Here is a 22478-nt window from a genome sequence, read left to right as displayed (position 1 = left end):
TAAGAAACTCATTAGATCCATTTGGTCCATGGAAAAATCAGCATTACAATCATTTTACCTTTGGGATAGACTCATATCCTCCAGCCACTGGGTAGTGGACAAGTGCTAATGCAGCAAAATGACCTGAAGCCTATAAAAGACAGAAATAGCTTGGTCAAGAGATTGTATAACCAGAGGAACCAGAGCAGCTGGTGCAGAAATGTAGACAAATCTGAGATGTGTTAAGTGGTACATCTAATAGCAAAGGAGAACAAATATTTATTCCTTTTCATTTCTTTCCCTCAGTATAATTACATCAGATTACTGCAATGCATTTACTGAGCAAATATTTGAAGAGTACTCACTGTGTAAACTGCAGTTACTGCTTAAGACATTGAGGCTACAAGAATGAAAAGGGGACAAAGTCTCTGTTCTCATGTCACTTGCAGGGAAAGGCCATGACACAGGGTGGTTGTTAGAACAAGCTGAGGCCAGAATTCGGTGTGAATCCCAGCTTTGCTCTCGAGCAGCCTCCAGCAAGTTATTTAACATGCCTCAGTTTCCTTATTTATAACTTGTTGGTAATAATAATACTTACCTCATAGGAATGCAGGAGGATTAACTAAAATAACAAATGTAAAGCATAGTGCCTGGTCCAAATAAGTACTACAGGATTATTGATTAGTATTGTTGCAGTTTACTTTTATATTCAGTGAGGCAGGTGCTGCATGATGACGTTTTGGTCACGATGGACTGCAGGATGTGTCAGCCAAGACCTGAGAAGGGCAGGGGGGGGGTCAGAAGTGTAGTGGGCTGTACCATCCAGCTTTGTGTAAGTGCACTCAGTGCGGTTCACAGAACAATGAGGTCACCTCCCTGTGCATTTCTCAGAACATATCCTCGTCGTGAAGTGATGCGTGACTGTAGCAGCAAAATATTTCAATTAGCAATGCAACAAGAGGAAAATAAAATATGTTATAGTGGCAGAGTTGAGGGGAAGTCGGTACTAATTCCTATTGGCTGGTCAGGGAAAGCTTCCCAGGGAAGCTAAACTGAAGACCTGAGTACCATCAGAAAACCCCAGACCAAAACACAAAGAACCTCACAGGTAGTGTCCCATTTGTAGGAAGCAGCGAATGAGACTTCCAGGGCTTTAGTGAGGAAAGGGAAAGCCCAGAGGACTTGGGACACATGACTTCATTCCAAGTGCAGTGGAATGTCCCCGGGGAGCTAGGCGCAGGGTGGAAGGAACCGCATTTCTAGAAGTCACTGCTGAGCCACATAGTACACAATGTTTACATTTTTTTTTCTTACACGACATTTTGTGCTTCTTAGTTAATTATTCCACTGTTTTCTTCCATTTGCTTACTTTGCTATGTATTTATTGTGAACGCTTCCCAGGTATCTGGTAGGTAGCCTCGCAACATAATGTTGCATAGGTCAAATGTGCGCACTTATCTTTTTTGTTTTTCTGTATTCTTTTCTTCCGCTACCTTCCTTGCTTTTGCTCCAATCTGTTCTGGTTTCTCTCCAGACCAGCTGCACAACGACTGTCTGTCTAAGACTTCTCCTTGCCACCCATCACCCTCTCTCTCTGTTAGGTCTCCAGATTTCGGAGTCTTGTGGCTTCCTCTTCCTTAGTTTACTTCCTCATCTGTGTGAAGCATATCCTGCAGTAGTTGCTAAATAAAGAGTGAATAAGAGGTAAATATTTTGATTCCTTGCGTGCCTGAAATACTGTTGTTCTGTCACACGAGGTTGGTGTTTAATTGTGAATAGTTTTCTAGGTTGAAGAGATTTCGCACCAGAATTTTAAAGGAATTGCTTTATTGCTTTCTAGTTTCTTCTGTGTCACTAATGAGAAGTCCAAGAGCACTCTTATTTCTGATCCTTTTTACATGTAACCCATTTTCTGTTTTCTTAACACATTCAGGGTTTCACTTTATTGCTAGTATTTGGAAATTTGTTGGCAACATAAGTCCTTAGTCATTCACCCGAGGAAATTTGCTGGTCATATATCTTTGACGATTTCTTCCTCTTTTGTTGCACTGTGGGTTCCCCCACCCCCCACCTTAAACTCCCATTAGCTTTCTGTTAGACTTCCTTGATTGATCCTATAATTTAAAATTTTTTCTGTCATTGTGTTCAATTTTCCGGGTGTGTGGTTGGTAGTTGGACACGAGTAGAGCAAGGATGATGGGGCAGGTACAGAAGGTCACCAAGTCAGAAAGTCCTGGGTGCCTAGAAACCGACTAAACTGGGAAAACAAGGGCCTTGCCCCCAGGGCAAACTTTCCTGCCCAGCACATCACTGGTCATGCAGTTTGGACTCCCTGACTTCTTATGTCACTGATCATACAGGCCACCTGACCTTTCCTCCCTAGAAATAAGTCTCAGTTTTATTTCAGCTCCAGGCCCAGAAAAGCAGCAAAACTAGACAAGAAAGGCCACCAATGCTGTGACCAGCTGCATTAATTATGCCCTGCCCTGGTGCTGACCAATCACTGGAGATTTTGACCCTGAAAAGACCCACCTGGAAAGCTGATGAACATTCTATCGAGATCCTCTGGTGGAGCCTCCCCAAGATCTCCACCCTTAAAAGCTTTTAGGACGGGGGACCCAGTGCACGGTCCCTCCAGGGCGCACACCCATCTTTCCCCTCCCTCTCTCCTTCCCCTCAGGCAAGTTACCTTTACCCTCTCCTCTCCTAAACTCCAAGGGCTCTTTTTTTTTTTTGTCTCCATAACTTGTCTCCTGAGCCCATTTCTTCTGCCACCGACTTCTACCTCTGCGACTTTCCAAATAAGAAGTCAGTTATAGTTTGAGTCTTGGCTCTGCATTCTTTCCTAGCCGGCACTCAAGGACTGAGGTTACTGAACCAAGGTCTGGTCTGACCCCCACTATTCTATCCATAACACCTGGTGCCATTCTCTCCTTCACCAACAGGTGGGGTGTTGGCAGCAAAATTGAACCGTGGTTCTGGAGGTGAAAGTGGACCTCGATTCTCGATGTCAGCAAAGGAAGAACTCAGAGCCAAGAACTCGATAAGAGAAAGTTTGTTTAGAAAGTCACAGAAGTAGTAGAAGTGAGCCAGCTGGGCTGTGTAGGCTCAGGAAACAAGTTCCAGAAGCAAAAGAAGGGCTCGCAGAGTCTGGGGGAGAGCAAGGCAACGGTAGAAGCGCCGGGAAGAAGCGGGAGAAGGGAGGCGGGAGCGTGCTCCAGAGAAGTCCTTGTCTCGAGGTTTTTAAGGCCGGGGTTGAGGGGAGGGTCTCAGTAGAACAGTCATTAGCTTTATGCCTTTGCCCCCAAAATGAGATTTGTTCCTCTGACTTGATCCTTCCTTGGGTGTGGTTGGCACCAAGGTCAGTAATTGGATTTTTGTTATCTGTCTCCTACACTTAAGAGTAGGGTGATTTAAGCTGTTTATCTTCTGGTTTCGGGGAAGAGAAATGTGAACTATTTGCTCTTAGGCTCCTTGGTTAGGGGTGATAGGATTTTGCAATTTACTAGATGACTGTAAACTGCTTCGCGGTGTAACGATCCACCTTAGTTTCATTATTTCACCTGTCCTGGCTTACTGGCCTGTCTCTGGGGGGGAGATTTTTACCTTTGTTGTATTACAACCTTTCCTGTAATTTAAAATGTTAGTCTTCATCTTTGTAAGAGCTTTTAAAATTCTTTTTTAAATTGTCATGTTCTTGTTTTACGGATACAATATCTTCCCTATACTTCTGAACAAAATATAATTAAAACCTATATTTCTGATAAGTAATTATAATTAAAACTCTTTTTTCCTGTTCTTTGCATTGTCTCTCCCCCATACCTCTTTTTTTATTTCTGCTTAATTTTGAGGAGTGCATTTCATTTAGGAGCCTCTCCTCAAATATCTGGTGACTTGTGTTGAGATATACATTTTATTTTTCAGTTTCAGTTGACATTCAAGATTATTTGATATTAGTTTCAGGTGTACAGCATAGTGGTCAGACAGTCATATGCTTTACAAAGTGATCCCCCTGATGTTTCAAGTACCCACCTGGTACCGTACATAGTTATTAAAATATTGCTCTATTCCCTGTGCTGTATTTTACATCAATCCATTTGCATTTAAGAGTGAGCCAATGAAAAGCCTGTAGGAAGCTCTGTGCACAGGCTTTCCTCCTTCTCTGGTTGTTTCACTGTTATGTGCCTGAAACCAGAAAAGTTGGCATTCATGCTGCCTGTCACTACCAGAACCAATAAGTGGAGACAAGGACTGAATCTTTTGGGGCACTTTATTCAGATGCCAGAGACCTGAAAAGAGGGTGGGTTATGTGCTCTCAAAAACCATCTCAATACCTCATCTCAAGTAGATCTTTTTATAAGGAGAAGAAAGGGTAGGTGAGGGGTTTAGGAAAAAGATAAATCAGATAAGAGTTGCCTCTGGCAGGCAATTTTCCGAGTACTTCTTCACCTGCTGGTCCACAATTCTTTATCTGTGCTCAATCTCCATCACTTGCAGACTCCCTAGGGCACAGAGGCTGAATTGCTCATGGACTTTGACCTCCCAGAGTCAGGGCAGGTCCTGCATTTCAGTTCCTGGAATAACAGGTTTCCATATGCTTTAATCACTTAGGCCTATCAACTATGACTGGTGCTAAAATCTTTAATTCTTGAGTTTCCCATCATGACCACATGGAAGACTGTGCCATGTAATTTTTATGGGGAGAATCATCCAACCTGTACAGGACTTCTTGCCAGTGTTCTGTGGGCCCACCAGGTGCAGGAGACTAGTTACCATATTTCTAGGACTATAAGATGCACCTAGGTTTTAGAGGAGGAAAATAGGGGAAAAGTTTTTGAAGCAAAAAATATGGTAAAATATTTAATAACCTGAGACCCCAGTCCACTGCTGCCCTCCCCACCACAGCAAGCCAGGTAAGCTAATTTTGGACTATAAGATGCACCTCCATTTCACCCAAATTTGGGGGGTGCATCTTATAGTCTGAAAAATACATTATTTCATCAGTTTGTGGATTTTCACTTAATCTTCCTGAAATCAGAGTTTAGATTTCCTCAGGCCTGACTCTTTTATGGCTCATTTCCCTGGTGAATAAACCTCTTACATCCTGCTTCCGTCAGGAAAGGGTAGTTTCCTGGCTGTGCTGGGTGGGCGTGGAGACCCACCCACAAATACCCAGTGGTATAGCCTGCCACACACCAAGGCTGTGTGGTACAGCCTGATGCTCTGTCAGGGAGGAGAAATAATTTGTCCTTTACATTCTGGGTTCTTGGCAGATACATCACTGTAACAAAAGACAGATTAACAAAAGAAAAACAGAAGTTTAATAAGCTGTATATTCCTGTGTACGTGAGGGAGTCCCAAAAAGCTGGGTAACTCACCAAAATGGCTGAAGCCATCACCTTATTATAAAGGCCACCTTTGGCTGAAGACAAATGATGGTTGAGGGTGGGAGGAGTCAGTTAAAGGAGGGTCCTGGGAAAAGCCCAGTCAACAAGGATTTGTCTCTGCATGATAAGAGTTTTTAGAGATATGGTCATCCCTCCCTCCTCGTCCCCTGCCCCCCACTTCCTGTCCTGGTGGGGGAGGGAAACACCTTTACAAAGGTAATTGTAAACAGGGTAACTTCTACTTGGTTTTCAGAACTTCTCCCAGGTCTGCTGTTTTTTAAAATTAACCAGCCTAAATAATCCTTATGCTAAACAGACTTTTTTTTGGGGGGGGGGTAACAAAAGCTCTGTTTTTCTGCAACTCTTAGGCTGCAAACCCAAAGAGCATGTTGCCGTCCTGAATATGGTAGGCAACTGTAACAGCGATATTTGTGTGTTTCAGGTTATGATGGTTACATCATCACTGCTCTATAAAAGTTTTTCAGCTCCATTATAATCTCCTGGGACCATCGCACGCAGCTGTTATGTATGTGGTCCCTAACTGACTTAACTGCAGTTACGTGGCGAATTCTGTGCTGTGGTGAATACAGTACCCTTGTCCTTGATGGCAGCCCCTGTCTTCTGCTTCTCCACGGTCAATTAAGGCCCCTGTAGCATAAGTCGTGATAGTTCTTATTGTAAGGCAGGCACCCGACTTAAGCTTTGGTTGCCGAGGCATCCTTTCAAAGAGACACCCTCTTCTAGGAAGGCTGTTTTCCAGTGTACACACTGCCAGTCCAGGACTAGATAAAAATCCAGGCCACCTTCTCCCACAGAGCCTCCTTTGTTTTAAAAGATCTTGGTCGATTTCGATAACTGACCATTTGGACTACCTTTTTGTTTTTCTCCTTTCCCAAACTCTAAATTCCTGCTCTCTGTTTTAAATCCTTCAATTAAGAGTGAACCCATGAAACCCTAGGCCTGCATTTTTGACCCCAGTAAAAGTGGAATCCCAAGTGCCTGCTCTTTCTCTCCTCACAGGCCCCTCCAGGGATCTTGCTATGGGCCCCCTCATGTGATAAATTCTTATCCCGAGGGGGCCTACACGTGATAAACTTATAAGTGATAAGTCATTTTTTCCTTCAAAGTTTTGTGAAGGTTATTGATGAAGGATGTCCTGCAAACCTTATTTAGAACCGTAAAGTCTGGTCCAGCTATAACATGGGTTTAGAAAGAGGAGATGTCAGGGGGAGCTCACTGGGCCCCAGGCATTTCTAGCCGCTAGCACTGCTTTTGACAGACCGACAGCAGCACAGTACATCCTCTCAGCTTCCTCCTGTGCAGAAGGAGAGTGAACAAGCAGGCCTGAGACTGCTGGACTTGAAAAGATCTACTTGCAAGACTGGCCCTTGGGTGGTGTCTGGGAATTGTGATGTCTGGAAGGTTTCCACAAGTCCCTGATAAGAGTGGCTTGCTGTGCCTAAACTATTTATATCACAGGTGGCAAACACAAGGCTTGTGGGCTGAATCCAGCCCTCCACCTTGTTTTATATACAGCCCAGCACCTTGTTTCTACCCGGCGGCAGTGCCGAGCTCCTTGTCCCTAGTTAAAGAGTAGTTACATTTGTACAGTCCTAAAATTACATTTGGCCCTTTGAAGGCAACCTCAAGACTGATGTGGCCCCCAGTGAAAACGAGTTTGACACCCCTGATTTACATAAGCAATGTGGTTTCTGGGGAACACCTGCTCTTGTCCTTGAGAGCCTGCAATTTCGGTATCTGCTAGGTAGAGGGTGCCACTGGACCAACCCCGAAACGGAAGCCTTAGCCCTGAGCCTCTAATGAGCTCCCATGGCAGACGGCATTTCATGGGTTGTAACAGGGTGGAGGAGGAATGCAGTGCAGCCGGTGTGACTGCAGGGAGAGGACGCCTGGAAGCTTCCGTCTGGTTTCCTCTGGACTTTGTCCCGTCGCCGATTCCCTCTGCTCTGTCCTTTTGTGTTCGTAATGAATCACAGCGGTGAGCACTGTGGCCAGTTTTCTCATCCGGCAGACGGGGTTTATGATCATAACATCTGCCTTGTAGGTGGTGTTACGAGTATGAAGTGTGTGTAGAATCGAGGGCCCGATGCAGGGTGCCCATGCTAGCGGGCGGTGGTTGTTCGGGAGCATGTTCACGTAAAGAACGCCTTGTGTTTGGGTGTGCATGCTTGTGTCTTTGTCAGAGTGAGGCTGTCATCTGCTCAAATAAGTTAACTCTCCAGTCTTGGATGTCTCAATTGAAGAAAACAGGTTCACATGCCAGCTTATAAAAACCCTGGTTCTTTCACTAGTGTGTGTGTGTTGATTTCATTACCTAACAAACATGAAATAATTAGGGTGTTTTTTTCTTTTTTTTTATGGCCATACCCCCCAAATGCGGTGGTATGAGGACATGGGCCCTCAGGGAGGTTCCCAGCCCGCCTGCAGTAGGATTAAGTCTTATTAAAGAGGTTCCAGAGAGATTCCTTGCCCCTTTCACCACTTGAGGACACAACAAAAAGTCTGCAACGCTAAAGAGGGCCCTCACTTAGCCCTGCTGGCATCGGGCTCCCGCCTCCGGAACTGTGAGAACTAAATATTTGTTGTCTAGAAGGTGCCCAGCCTGTTTTGTTGTAGCATTTTCCCATCCCTTTTCTCCATGCTTTCCTTCGATGTGCTTCTGGAAGTCTGTAGAGTAAGTATCCATGGCATTTTCCATAGGCTGAAAGTCACAGAAGGGAGGCAGGGCCGTGGAGTGCGTGACTGTGTCCTACGCACTGGAAATCCCAAACAATAAAGTTACTGCCCAGGCAGGAGGGGACTGCACACGAACCAGCAGGGCAACCCCGGTGTCATAACTGTTCTAGTACCTGGCGGGCTGAACTAGTGTCTCTGACCTGCAGAACTTCCACACGTGTTAGGAAGTTCGCTTCCAGGTGCTCCACCTTTCTCTAAGTCTTTCCCGAGTCTCACCCACCGGAGGAAGCATCTCCCCAGGACCCTTTTCCCACCTCTGTTTTCACAGTGCTCATCCCTCCCACTCTACAAAAGCAAAGTATGTTTTTTTTCATTCACTCTAAATTGTCCAGCAAGCTGCAGAACCACCAGGGCTAAAGAAAGGGAGGTCAGATTATTGCATCAGTTAAACCTCTTCTGATCAAGCCTCCACAGACCCATTTATCAGGCCTCGTGCCTTTGCCTCATTGGTACTTGACGCTCCCACTCCCGTGGAAGATGACACCCGAAACCGGAAGTTTTGGTGTGTGCGGTGGTACCCACCGTTCAGTCTATGTGAATGATGGAGGCAGCAGGAGGAAGACAAATTTTGCTAGCCTTCTTTCATCCCCTCGACTGTGGTCTGTAATCATCAGACCTGGTGAGGAGCCCTTATTCAGCCAGGTGGCAGGTGGTATGGCTCCGTGCTTCATTGTTTCATATGAATATTCAAGCACTCGAGGTGCATAAAAGGCACTCCAGGAATAACAAGCACATGAGGTGTGCCCTTGGCATTTTCACCATGAGGAAGCTTGGTGGGCTTTCTCATCCCATCTGGGTCTCTGCCCCATACTTGGAATGGTCTCGAAGAGGAGGAGGTGGTACGTGCCCTGTTTACTTCTGACAGAGAAGGGACGTATCTGAGAGAGGTTGGTGTTTTATAGTTTCTTGAACAAACATTACACTCACAGGAAAAGCATTGTAACTTTCCCCAAAAGATTATAGCTTTTGAAAATAGGTAATTTTCCTTTTGTCCATTGTCCATCATCAACTACTTCTTGATTTTCCCTATTTACCATGTACGTACGTATTAAACACCTGCACTCTCGAAAGCAGGGCAGCTACTTCTGTTCTGGTGTAAAACAAATTATTCTCCAAAGCCGTCCTGGACATAATACCTTGGATTTTGAAGCAACAAGCCTCATTTAGTTAGGATTAGTTTCTCCCTCTCAGGAGAGAGTATGTGAGTCTATTTCTGTCAAAAGCAAAGCCATAACCTGAGTTGTTTCCAAACATGAGATGAGATTTTTAATCATCTCACGTTGTCTGTCTCCCTGGCCACCTGTTCCCCCTTTTTGGGGCACCTCGAGATGACCTGGGCACTGGCATGGGTAAGCGTTTCCTGTGTGTGTGAAGGAAATGGGGAGTTCAGATGAGGACCAGGGGAAGGAATGGAGACACAAAGGAAGAGAAAATTTGATGGATGGGCAGCTCCACCACATGCAGAGCCCCACAGACTGAGCTCAGGAGTTCGTACTTTTGAGCCCAGTAGTTTCAAGGTGGAGCGAGTGCACCTAGGATGTATAATGGAGACACCGCGGTGTCAGAAGCACTAATTATGTGTATTTATTTACCTTTTCTACCACACATAGGAAAAAATTAAATCATACTTATATTGAACTCACATGGGTTGACACAGGTGCTCCCCGCTGGCAGTCACAGTGACACAGTGTCACAGACTAGGAGCAGCGTCTTGGTGAGGGGGAGGGGCAGCTGGCATGACTGCTCAGAGGGGTCGTCTGCACTGTGTGTGTGCATGCACTTAGTGAGTTGTGATCGTGATTATGGGAGCCGGGTTAAGGAGATTTACAGCTTATGCCATTCAGTGTTAATTAATAATCTTGGGAAAAGAAACAACTGGCTTAAAAAGATTTCTGCAAATAAAATTAACAGCATAAAACCAGAATAATGGAAATATTCATCATGGAAAAAGCAGAAAACATGAAAAAAAGAGTTAATATTTTTCTTTCTTGCTTTCATTTTTTAACTCTCACCTCACCCAAAGACAGTTTTTCATTACTGGTTAGAGACAGAGAAAGGGAGAGAGAGAAACGTCGATACAAGAGCTGTTGCCTCCCGTTCATGCCTGGACAGGGGATGGTGCGTGTCCAGCCTGGGTATCAAATCTGTCGTCTTACGGTAATGGGAGGACGCTCCAACCACCTGAGCCACAGTGGCCAGGGCTAGTTTTCCATGTCTCATTGCAAGTGCTCCATTATCCATATTCTGAGATAAAAAATATCAGTGATTCAGTCAGAACTGGCAAACAGTGGGCCGCGGGGTTTTGGGATCATCACGAGACTGTTTAAAAGACATTTATATCTCCCTGGCTGGTGTGGCTCAGTGGATTGAGTGCCGGCTTGCAAACCGAAAGGTCCTATTTCTCTCTCTCCTTTTCTCTTCCTTCCCTTCTCTCTAAAAATGAATAGTCTTAATAAGAAAGGGCCTTTCTATCTATTATCATGTATGATTACTTGGCCCTTGTGTATATTGGACCTTTAGCCAGGGATGGTACAAGAAAACTATCGTAAGTAGAAAAATGTTTAAAAATGCTAATTATTTCATGTTTATCTCATTTGTTTTACTCCTTTTTTGTGTGTCTGACTCATGGATTAGGTTACTTTCATAAATAACTAAATAAACATGTTGGCTGACATGCCGTTCTGGTTACATTGCCGTATAAGCAGTCTGCTAGATTGTCTGGGCTCAGCTGGGCGGTTTTAGTCTGGGGTCTATCACGTGGTTTCAGTCATCTGAAGCCTTAACTGGACTGAATGTTCAAGACAGACAATTCACTTGGAGAGCGGTTGATGCTGCATGTCTGCTGGGAGCTTATCTGGGACTGCTGATTGGTGCGCCTCTGCAGGGTCTTGGGCTTCCTACAGCAGGCGGCTGGGTTCTGAATGGGGAAGACCCAAGAGCTCTCACGAGGAAGGAAGCAAAAGCTGCCAGGTCAGTTAAAAGTGTGCGTCTGGAATTGGTACAGCATCACTCTTACACTCTGGCCATATTCTACTGGTCAAAAAAGTCACAGGGCCCACCCAGATTCAAAAGGGTGGGGAAAATAAACTCCACCTCATGATGGGGTTGAGCAGAAGAGCATTTGTAAGGAAGGGTAAGGTGGCGGTTATCCTTGGAAAATACAATTTGATCTTGGGAAAATACAATGTTATACATGCTCAAATGTGTACTTGGGGGGCCCAGAGTCATAATGGGAGCCATTGGAATTGTAGGCAGGATTACCAACCTTGCGGTAAAACTGACTTGACCTGCAGGTGTCTGACCTTGGGACATTTAGCCGGCCTCTGCAGACCTGTAAATAGAGCCTGTGGTATGTGGTGGTGGTGGTGGTAGAGGGGCGGTTCCGAGTACTAGAAAAGAGGTGTTTACTCCAAGTGCCTATAACTTCCTGAGCCACCAGCAGGTACTATCCTGGTTTTGAGGTGGGGAGAGACTGGTTTAGAGAAAGTTTTTTAAAGTGAATACTCTGATTACAGCATGAAGATTATATCAGATGGGAGAAGAAGGGAGCGTGGGGGGGGGCACCTGAGAGACCATCTCCAGGGGAGAGGGGCAGCTGTGAGGGAGAGAAGTGGCTGTGTAACAGTGGGAAATATACTGGTGGGGAGTTGTGACCCACCCCACCATTCTTTTCACATTGTTTCTGTAAATGCTGACTCTCACTAATATGTAGCTGATAGTTGAATAGCATGTTTGTATGAGAATCCTAGGAACTAGTTTTAAAAAGTATAGATTCTGTTCTTCAAGCATCCCAGCTCCGAGAGATTTGCTGACCTTCATCCGTGGGTCAGGATGAGGTGGAGCCAGGATGACGTGAAGCCAGACTCACTAAACTGGGATGGTCCACGCCGGACCGTCACTTGCCTTATTGGAATGGACTGGGCTTGTGGGCACATAGAGAACTTTTCGACCCCTCCCTTGATCTCTTTGTTCTGTTTCCCTCTCCTCCTTGTGAAAAATCTGTCTCTACTAAGAGGTGGTGATGGGCTTTGAGACATGAGTCCCCCATCTTCCACGATGCCTGCACCTGAAAATAAACCACTTTCCTTTATATCAGCACCTGCCTCTCAAGTATTGAGTTTTGCAGGGGCAGGCACTGGGCCTACTTTTGGTTACAGTGTTTGGAGACTCCAGAAGGGACAGTCATGCTTTGAACTTTTTGTGAGGGAACCTTATCCTTTAACTCTCTCTATTAAGACACTACATGTTTGCCCCTTTTCCTACCCTCCCAGTCTCACCCTGGACTGAGCACCCTTTGCTTGTCTCTACCCCAGGCCTGGCTCTCTTTTGAACCCTTGCAATCACCAGGTTCCTTCCCTTCTCAGAGATGTCCTTCTGGCTTGGAACTCATTTTCACTCCAGATATTCTTCACCCCTTCTTCTTATAATATATGTATAGTTTTTAATCTTCCAGGTGCTTAAGAATCCCTTGCTGGAAGAGCAGTATGACAGCTGTGAAGCGGGGTGGGGGAGGCAAAAAAGAAAAGAAACTCACAGACATACACAGCAGTGTGGTGTTTGCCTGCCAGGAGGGGGCGGGAGGAAGGGGTAGAGGGTATAAGGGGAATTAGTGATGATGGACAAAGACGTACCTTGGGTGGTAAACACACAATACAGTGTATAGATGATGTGTTATAGAATCTTGCACCACAAACCCTTATCATTTTATTAATCAGTGTCAACCCAGTACATTCAATTAAAAAAAAATCCCTTGCTGGACAGCCTTTGGAGACCTTTCTAAGTCTGTTACATCCCATTATTAGAGGCTCGTAAAGCATTGGTGGCCCTTGTTACATGGGCAGTTTGACCTCTATGAGGTTAGTTAACACTAACAGAAGCAGCACTTTTTCTCCTGGGATGGAGGCAATTTATGATAATGGGGTGGGCGTAGGCTTCCCACTGCACCCCAGCACCTAGCCCAGCGCAGTCACAAATGCAACAGACACCAAAATATGTTAGATAGATTTTTTTTTACACCATTAAGTACTTACTGTTCAGGAAAGAGGCAGCACGAAAAAGTGTATACTTCAGTCATCAGCATATAGATGCAGCCCTGGAAGTGCACAGGAAGCAAAACCGTTGGGTTGAGCAAAATGAAGGCTATTAGGAACCTGAAGGTGTTTAGACAGAATAAGTGGACGAAAGTCAAACTAGAGTCCCTGGAGGGGGAGGAAGCAGGGGCAGTTAACAGAGATGGCACTTGCACAGAGTTGGGCTCTGAAAGGCAGAGGTGACACCGTGGTCACGAGTCCACAGCACCATTCTTGTGTTATATCTGCTTTCTTCACGGAAAAGGGCGGATTTACAGGTAACCTTTAAAATAGCAAGAAAACCGAAGTTGTGTACTTGTGGCTGCTGCCTTTAAAACAATAACAGGCTCTGAATGAATGCCTGATGAGGACATTTACAGCAACCTTTTGAATGCAAAAAAGTTGTTTATGATTCTTGAACTAAGGGTTTCTTATTCTTAAGCTTTGGGCTGGAGTCTCAAACTGGAAGCTCTAGAGTTTACTCCATCTTTATTTATTTATTATTGAGAAGGAGAGAGAGAGAGAAACATCAATTTTGTTCTTCCACTTATCTATGCATCCATTGGTTGATTCTTCTATGTGTCCTGACCGGACATTGAACCTGCAACCTTGGTGTATTGGGATGATGCTTTAACCAGCTGAGCTACCTGGCCAGGCTTTTAACCTGGCCTTAGTTTACTAATTCTTTATTTTTTAATTTTAAAATTTGATTTTAAATTTCTTTAGAAACAGACCCCAACCCTGGCCAGGTGGCTCAGTTGGTTGGATGTCGTCCCGTGCACCAAGAGGCTGCGGGTTCCATTCCAGGTCAGGGCACACACTTACCTGTATTTTTTCGAACCATAAGACACATCTAAGTTTTAGAGGAGGAGAAAAAAATTGAAGCAAAAAATGTAAAATATTTAATAACATAATAGTTCACCAATGGAAATGTAAACAGAACTCAACAGCAGCAATAATAACCATTATTCCTCCCAAATTTTGGCAGGGGGGTACATCTTATAGTCCAAAAAATATGGTAGGTTGCTGGTTCCATCCCTGGTTTGGGGCAGCAGCATTTGAGAGGCAGCTGATAGATGCTTCTCTTTTACTCATTCTTTCCCTCCCTCCCTCCCTCTCTAAAATCATTAATCTTGTCCTGTGGGAGAGGATTTCAGAAAAAGAGAGACTAGCTTTCTGGGGACACTAGGTTTCTGGGAGACCTGCCTGCCTGCATGATCTTTGTAGCTTAGGACTCCACCCCAGTAAAAGAGGATTTTCTGTTCATCGTATGAAGGAAGGTTGGGGGAGGAGGAAGGGAATATTGTTTTCTAATCAAAATTATAGCTGTATTATCTTTAGGACTGAACAAAAGCAATTCTAAAACCAGACCAGATGTACCTGCTTTTACCCAGAATAAACTGCCCTCCTCCTTTCCCCAGTTCAAGTCGGCCTGATTCACTGCTTCTTATTTAAAAGCCTTTTTGAAGGCTCATAATTTAGGCTGACATTGCACTCAGGCCCCAGGCAGACATATCGGGGAGACAATAGGTGAAAGGACAAAGCCAGGCCCTTTTGCTATCTTGGCTCCACTTGCCTCACAGGCTTATGACCTTGGCATAGTTAACAAGCTCAGTAGTGGCCCCTTCATCCCCTTTGTGAGGCAGGAGAGCATGTGATTCCATTTACTGTAGTCAGGGGACTTAGTTTGGTCGTTCCAGTTGGCGTCCTGGTCAGGGATGGCCGTGGTGCTGGAGGCGTAAGTATTAGGCTGCCTCCGGTTTAGGTCATCCCCATACTCCCACCCCTTGGGCCAAATACATCTTCTCCTCCCAAATTGGTACACGTAGAAAAGATAATATGAGTTTCTCTCCAGGAGAGGTCATAGGACAGAGTGAGATACTCAGACCGATTTGTAGTCTTAGCTGGGTTTGCCAAAAAACTGCCAGGTCTGACCTCAGTTTGGGAGAGGTCTGACATTGAAAAGGAGTAATGCCTTCCGATCCAGCGACCTCACGGAGAGGGAACTGGGTCACAGGCTTGGGAGGTGTCTGAAAGAGATGGCTTGATGGTATGGCCAGGAGAAACCCAATCAGAAGAGGGGTAGGGAGAGCTGGTGGAAAGGGTGATGAAGAGTCACATGACAGGGCATATGGAGGAGGAGGTGCAGAGAGGGGGAGGTCATCCGAATCTTGGGAAGATGGAGGTGGAAGGGAAGTAGGTGTAATAAGAACACGTGACAGGAAGTGCAGAGATCAGGATGGTGAGAGTTTGAAAAGGGCCGGAATGTAAGGAACCTCAGACCATTTCTCAGAGCAGTGAGAGTACCAGTCAAGTTGGAGGATAATATTACAGTTAAGAGATTCATTCATGGGCCAGACTTCCTGGTCAGGCAGTTTGTATTGAGGCCAGGCTGTGTTGCAATAGAAAATCAAGTGCATGGGCTTGAGTTCTTACGTACACAACCCAGTGGGGATTCCTTAGGCGGGATATTTGAATATTGCCCACGGTGAGAACTACAGAAAAGGGAAGAATATCTCAGGGACAATAACAACTGGAGGTGGGGGGAGGTTTGAGAAGGGCATCCCCAGCTCACAAGACCCAGAGGTCTGTGGCCAGAGCGAGCGTCCTCGAGCCTGAGAGCAGACTGAACCCAGGTTCTGCCCCAGAGCCAGGCGTCCCGGGCCCAAGAGGAGACCAAACCAGCAAGGGGATGGTTTGAGGCGTCCCTCCCAGCTGAAACCCTGTGAAAGTGATAGACTCAGTACTGGGGTTTACGAAGTGACAAGGGTATAAGCTATCACCTTTGATAGGAGTTTTCGTCTGAGATTCAGAGAGACCTACCAACGGCTGGCCATTAAGACGGGTGGGGAGCATCCTGTCCGAGGAGTCCAAACAGATGGAGAAGGTTTAGAATCCTCTCTCCAAACCTCACAGACACGGGACTAGGGTCCAGCTTCCACAGCCCACTAATCCTCTAGTCCCAAGTCTCAGGAAGCTGGAGGAGAGGGAGAAATAGAGAATGTCCCTGTATGGCCCACCAAAAAGTTAAGGTGGGCTGTGAAGGAATTCACAAAGAGAAGGAAGTGTAGAGGATAAAGATTTCGTTCACTCGCTGAGAAGGGAGAGGGGTGTGGTGTGGAGTGGCGCACTAGCCTTGAGGCTTGGGGCTTCCAGTTTTCTTATAATTGAATTAAAAGTGGTGGGGGCATAGCTACTGTGTGGGGCGTTGATGCTGCAGTGTGCTCTAAAGTTATATTCTGCCTGAGGCTGTAGGGTGAGGTTCTGTTCTTGCTCCAGTCACTTCCAGTGCTGGGACAGGCTTGAAGAGTAAACCGGCACTGGTGCCGCAGTAGCCGGTGGGGCTGGCTGCGCCCTTTCAACAGGCATTATGATTCCTCTTTTCTCTTTCCATTCCGGTAGTATTTCAAACATCCCTTTTCCAGCCCAGCTTCTAAATATTGCTATTACAGGCCTGTATCAGAAAACTGTCAAAAACAGTTTCATTGGGAGTTGTCGATGATCTATTTTGTCTGAAAATGATGGACAGGTGGATCCAAGTGGCATCAAGGTCTGTGGGTAGAAACAGCTCTTACGGGATGTAAACCTGGTGGCCCTGCAATACCGAGTTACAGTCCGACTTAGTCTGCACAGGGCCCTGGGTGGCAGACAAGACCCGATGCGCAACTGCGCAAGCGGGGCTGCAACTCTCCAGGGAGTGAGGGGAGGGCATCAGAATGGGGTACTGCCTTTCGTTGGTTTGTCAATGGGAAATATGCCCTATGTAAATATATTCCTCCCCCCACGTTGCCTTCATTTTGGCCGAGGGGCGTTTCCAGCCTGCTCCCCCAGAGATTGTTAGTAAGCAAGGGTGCTAGCGAAGTGCCTGCACTCAGAAAGGTGGGCCCTGGTGGCACGCACTCTTGTGCCCCAGCCCGAGACATCCGGTGGCAGGGAGTAGGCCTTTGGTTTTCCGACTCAAGAGGGACCAGGAGGGTGGAGGGTCTGCGTGAGAGGATGCGTGGTTTCCTGCATCTCGACCTTGCGTTGGGCCAGGGACGGTGGCAGCCGACTCCATGCGGTCGGTGTCGCTCGCTTTCGCGCCCAGCCGCGCACTGCGAGCCGCCACAGCCGTTCTCTGCAGCCCCCGGAGCTCCCGGAGCCTCTCCATGGCCAGCCTGCCCCATGCTGCCGCGGCCCTCGCCCGCCAGGTACCTGGAGCCTCCGCGCTGGAGGAAGGGGGGTGGATTAGAGTCCGGGTCTCGTAAGCACGCGGGCCTGGCCGGGCGCATTGACGCCCCTGCCTGCAACGATCTGCGTCGCCTTGCACCGGTTCTGCCTCCACCGAGATGTCTCTTACCACAGCCCTGCCAGAAATCTAGGGTCCTAGGCTGCGAACTCCGCCTCAGATAGGACCCCGCCGGCCAAGTCTGAAGCCCCTCGGAGAGAGATGTGCGGGAAGCGCAGAGAGCACCCCCACCAGGGAATGTGAGAGTCGCCATGGAAACCGCATTGGGGAAGGAGGCGGGAGGGCGGGATTTCTGGGCTGCCAGAACTGACAGCCACATCCTACGTGCCTTTGCCACCCCAAAACATTTTGCCCGCAGCCTCTGCCTCCTCGGTTCCCTTTCTTCCCTCTCTCCCGCAGTTACTTAGCAAATTAGGCTGTGTTAAAATTTTTTAAAGGTCTGCATCTTTCTCTAATTTGCCATTCTTCCACTGTGTCCTTAAGTATCTTTTAAATTACCCCCAGTTCCATGAAGTTTTGTCTTTAGCCTCTGGTGTCCATTCGCCTGCCTCTGAGGACCCTGGCTGGGAGAACGCGGTGCACTCTCCTCCCCGTCCCTTTTCCGGGCTCGCTATTGTACGCCAGAGATTGACAAGACCACGAGGCTGAGCGCACCCTGGAGATTTTTCTATAAATGGCTTAAAACCCTGGACTAGACTATTTGCTCAGCTATAAGGGAGACAATTGCCTTCTTGTTCTTTGCTGGTGAACTGTGGCTCTGTAGGGCTAACCTGGATTTTTAAGCAGTCGGCACAAGCCAGTCACGACCTGGGGCAGGGTGGAAGGTGAAGGACATCGCCCTCAGGACCTTTTCCTGTGGGGCTGTGCCTGGGTGTTCCAGCCTCCTCCTCCTGTTTGCTTGGGTGCTACAGCAGAGCACAATCGTGATGGTGAGTGGTACTGATCACCCCAGGCCCCTGGTACCCACCTGGTTTTGCTTAATTAATGGGTTTCATTCCTCTTTAAGGACTGCAATAATGGATGCTTGGAAGAGTGTGCCAGAGAAGCAGGATCCAATGCGGCCGTGAGAACTTTAAAGGTAAATTATGTGCCAGAGGTGAAGTGAAACAATTCAGCTGAAGAAATTAATTTCTTGTTGACATTTGGGGCAATTTTCCCTGTGCTGGTTATGCAGTAGTTTTTCTGTTTTGTTTTTAAAGCCTCACTCGGAGGGCATGCTTATTGGTTTTAGAGAGAGAGGGGAAGGGAGGAAGAGAGAGAAGGAGAGAAACATGAATCATTTACCTCTTTTCTGTGCATGGATCCTGACCAGGGACTGAACCTGCAACCTGGGCATGTGCCCTGACCAGGAATCAAACCCACAACCTTCTGGTTTATAGAGGGCACACCAACCAAGCAACACTGGCCATGGGTACAGTAGTTTGATATGTCGCTATGCCTTGTAAAAGTAATTTGAGGAGCAGGCGTATATACGTCACATCTAAAACTACCTAGCAGTTAATGATTGGTTATAGTATTCCATGTATCATCAATATTTATTGGAAAGATATCAATTCATGAATATTCACCTAAAGGTTTATCTGACTGTATACGGACAACCCTCAACTCCACTTGTACAAAAAGTTAAACTTGTGATTTTTCTCTTTAAGCAGCACCGAATAATATCTTACAGTAAAATTTTCTTCTTTTCCCAATGAATTATGGCTTTATATATTAAATCTCATACTTCCCAGAAGAATAATGAGGAGCAACTGAAAAAGAACCCTGTAAAAGTACTTTGAAACCAATAAAAAAATACACGTGTAAGGTATTATTTTCTCTGTAGTCATCATCACCTCCCCCTCCCCCTCCCCCTCTCCTCCCCTCCCCAGCCACTGAGCTTTTTTGCTGCTGCTTTTTATGCCTGGTTCCGCTCTCCTGCTGCCTGCTTCAGGCACTGTCCGTGGTCACCCACAGCACGGAGTGTCCTCATGATCTCATGCCTGGCAGGGTTGGGAGAGGGAGTAAAACTCGACCTGTCAGTTCTGCAGCCACCCCCTGCAGCTTTTACTGTGTACCAGAGATTGGGTCAGGCACTGGAAATCTGAAGATACAGTCAAGGTAAGGTCCCTGCACTCAGGATTTTTTGAAAAATCAAAACACAATGGAATATAGGAATTTCTTCACAAAAATAAGTATGTGGATTTTATTTGTCCATATTGGTCCTTTAAAGAGAATATCCTCTATAACATTGTAGTCAGTCTGCTTTCTCTATTAAGACTAAATGCTAATACATTTCTGGGGACTTCAATTTTGAGATACGGGTCCTTGAAAGAATGAGATAAAAAGGACTCTTACTTGATCATCTCTAAGGGTCATCTTATACAGTAAATAGATTACTCAAAGGGTATATAGATGAATACAATTTTTCCCAAAAGGCCTTTATATTTTTCTTGGAGAGTACATTTATTAAAGATGGGACAGTGAACCAAGGGCTTAGGATGGAAGCAGCAGCAGAGAGTCTAGGCAGGGCTGCTGTCAGCTCACTGAGAAGTCAGAGAGAAGGGGCCTTGGAGACGGGTTTGGGGGGCTAGCCCAGGACAGCCTGCTGCCTGCTGCTCCCCTGCTCCCCTGGCTACAAGACTAGCCCGCTGCTCCCTTGGCTACAAGACTCCTGAGGTCCCTTAGAGTTTAGGAGATGCACCCCTGAGAGGGGAGAAGAGGGGGAAGGGAAAGGCACGACTGTGCTTCCCCAAAGCGGGGGGTACGTTCTTTATACTTTCATACACAGAGTAACAATTTTACAAAGTAAAGAATTCACAAAGTAAATAATGTCTTTATTTGTTCGTTTAGACTTCTGTTTATTGGATTTTAGTTGAGGGAGGCATATTGACATTTTATACTCATGAATTGACCTATCAAAATGTGTTCTCATGGTGGTGGTATTCATAGTGCCTATGTCATGAAGCAAATGAAATTGATAATTTTGAGAGAAAGTGGTGCATTTTAAAGGACCATCTTTGCTTTTGACCCATTTTTTAACCTCTTTCTTGAGTTACCCCATGTGTAACTTTTAAATTGCCTTTCGGGGCTGTGGCGGATAGTTTTTATATTGCATCCCCTCCCCCATTTTGAAACAGTCACTTTACAGTGCTAATACAGTGTTCCGACAGGGTCTAGCAATGAGGTGCCTTATTACTGAGGAATCCTAACGGGTCTCTTTGTGGACTTCAGAGTCTCCTTTGTTTCGAAAAGTTCAGCTGTCTATTTCTTCCAATTTCCCCTGCTTTATAGATCTCCACAGAATGCGGCACTCCAAATCGATATTCTCTTCATACCTCTGTATTAGTTTTGTCTCTAAAAGACAATAACAGAGCACCTAACCCTTTCAAACAGAGTTTAAAAAAAGCACTTACTGTAGAACAAAATTCTGCAATTTCTGATAGAGTAGTAATGCAGAGATAGGCTTTGAAAGTTTGCGTTGAGGCCTGTGCAGGACGTGCAGGTGCACCATTCGGCGAGGAGCAGAAGCTCTTGCCCAAATGCAGGCTAATGCAGTCCTCTGGTGCTCTGCCCCAGGTTGTAAAGCCTGCTACCAGCTTCCCTATTTCAGAGCAAAAGATTACCCAAGCATGTGTTTTGAGTTAGGAATTTGTTGTTTTTTTAATATGCCCTGTTTTCGTTAGTATTTCTTGTCATTTCACAATCCAGTCATGGTGGCCTTCCAGATTCTTCCACAGGCAAACCAATGGTGTAAAACATTCTGACTTAAAGTCATCGGGGAATATGGTGCATTGGACAGAGACATTAATTATGCAGGAGATTTTATAAGTAGTTACTTTTTTATCCATACTTGGAAAGGCAGAAAAAGGAAATCGTTTTTAAAGAACACTCATTGAAATTGTTTATAAAATTGTTTCTTTTATGCCAATGATTTTTACTTTAGAACTGCATTTCATACCTACACAAAACCAATCACACAGTTAGTTAATATTATATCCTTTTCCAGTTCATTCAACTGTAACATCTAATTGTTTAAATTTATTATTGTTAGGTAATTTCTTTTTCAACTCAGGTTAATAGTTCTTACTTTTAGTTTCCAGAATGACAGGAATTTTCTCAAGGAAAGGACAACTGAAGTTCTTGGTGAAATTCCAAAGCCACCAAATAGCGCATTACTCTGAAAAAGTGCAGCTAGGACAACCCATACACACAAATCAGAGAGTTAGAGGGTTGCTATTCACACCATTGAGAATTGCATGCCTTACAGCAGAATGTAGTGGTTTACTAAAGCAGAACTAGTACCTGGTAATATAATAATTTATATTCAGTTTCTAGAAAGTTAACTAGTATTAGCAAGTTCTTATTACCAGAACACCAAATTGAGCATAAAAAAGCCTTATTCAATATATCTGGTTTGCCATTGAGTAAGTTGATCTTTCTGGGTCTTGGCTTATGTGGGTAGTCGACAAGTATTTTAAGGAGAGAGTTCAGAAAAGTGAAAATTATATACCGGGTCATGACCGTTCTTAATGTTGCTTCTTTCAGGGTTTGTAAAAACAACAATCAAAAGGTCTTTTATGAAACATAGTCAGTTGAATTTTTAAAAAATAAAAGCAGTAGCAGTCTATTATGTCAATATCTAACCATGAAGATGAATCCAAGTTCTGTGAAATTTAGAACTGAGACAAACATAAATGATACGTATAATAGTTACTGTGCTAAATGAGAATTAGGCCAGCACGATAAAGAAGCACGACTTCCATTTCCCAATTGTTCACATCAATTAAAAGGGTTTGATGGAGCCAAACCAAGCCTTCTGGAGGGTGAGCTGTCTATATGGAGGGACAATATGACGAGTAAGGAAAGCTAGTGCTAGGGAGTTTGAAAGCAGAGGATACTAGAATAGGTTATTGTGCCAGATAGTGTTTCCACACTCACTGCTGGAGGAAGAAAGAAGAGTTTGGATAAACTGGAGACATCTCACGTCCAGTGCTACAAGTGCAAGAAATGGCAGAGAGGAAAACAGTGTGTGTGTGTGTGTGTGTGTGTGTGTGTGTGTGTGTGGGGGGAGATTTC

General features: G+C 45.5%; 1 protein-coding gene across 4 annotated transcripts in view; it reads left to right on the top strand.

Annotated features, from left to right (window-relative positions):
* Positions 1–22478, top strand: part of BCAT1 (branched chain amino acid transaminase 1) — a 100895-nt gene that overhangs the window by 15476 nt on the left and 62941 nt on the right. For 3 of the 4 annotated variants that reach the window (XM_037144822.2, XM_053662256.1, XM_037144823.2), the window contains exon 2: positions 18427–18498. In XM_037144822.2, the coding sequence (XP_037000717.2) occupies positions 18427–18498 (72 nt within the window). Of the gene's footprint in view, positions 1–18180; positions 18350–18426; positions 18499–22478 lie in introns of those variants that run through there. The other variant, XM_053662257.1, reaches the window with a different exon arrangement.

The sequence above is a fragment of the Artibeus jamaicensis genome, unplaced genomic scaffold, assembly GCF_021234435.1.
Source record: "Artibeus jamaicensis isolate MK-2021 breed Jamaican fruit bat unplaced genomic scaffold, CSHL_Jam_final contig_233, whole genome shotgun sequence".
Classification (NCBI taxonomy): Eukaryota; Metazoa; Chordata; class Mammalia; order Chiroptera; family Phyllostomidae; genus Artibeus; species Artibeus jamaicensis.
This window is presented reverse-complemented; position numbering and strand designations above follow the sequence as displayed.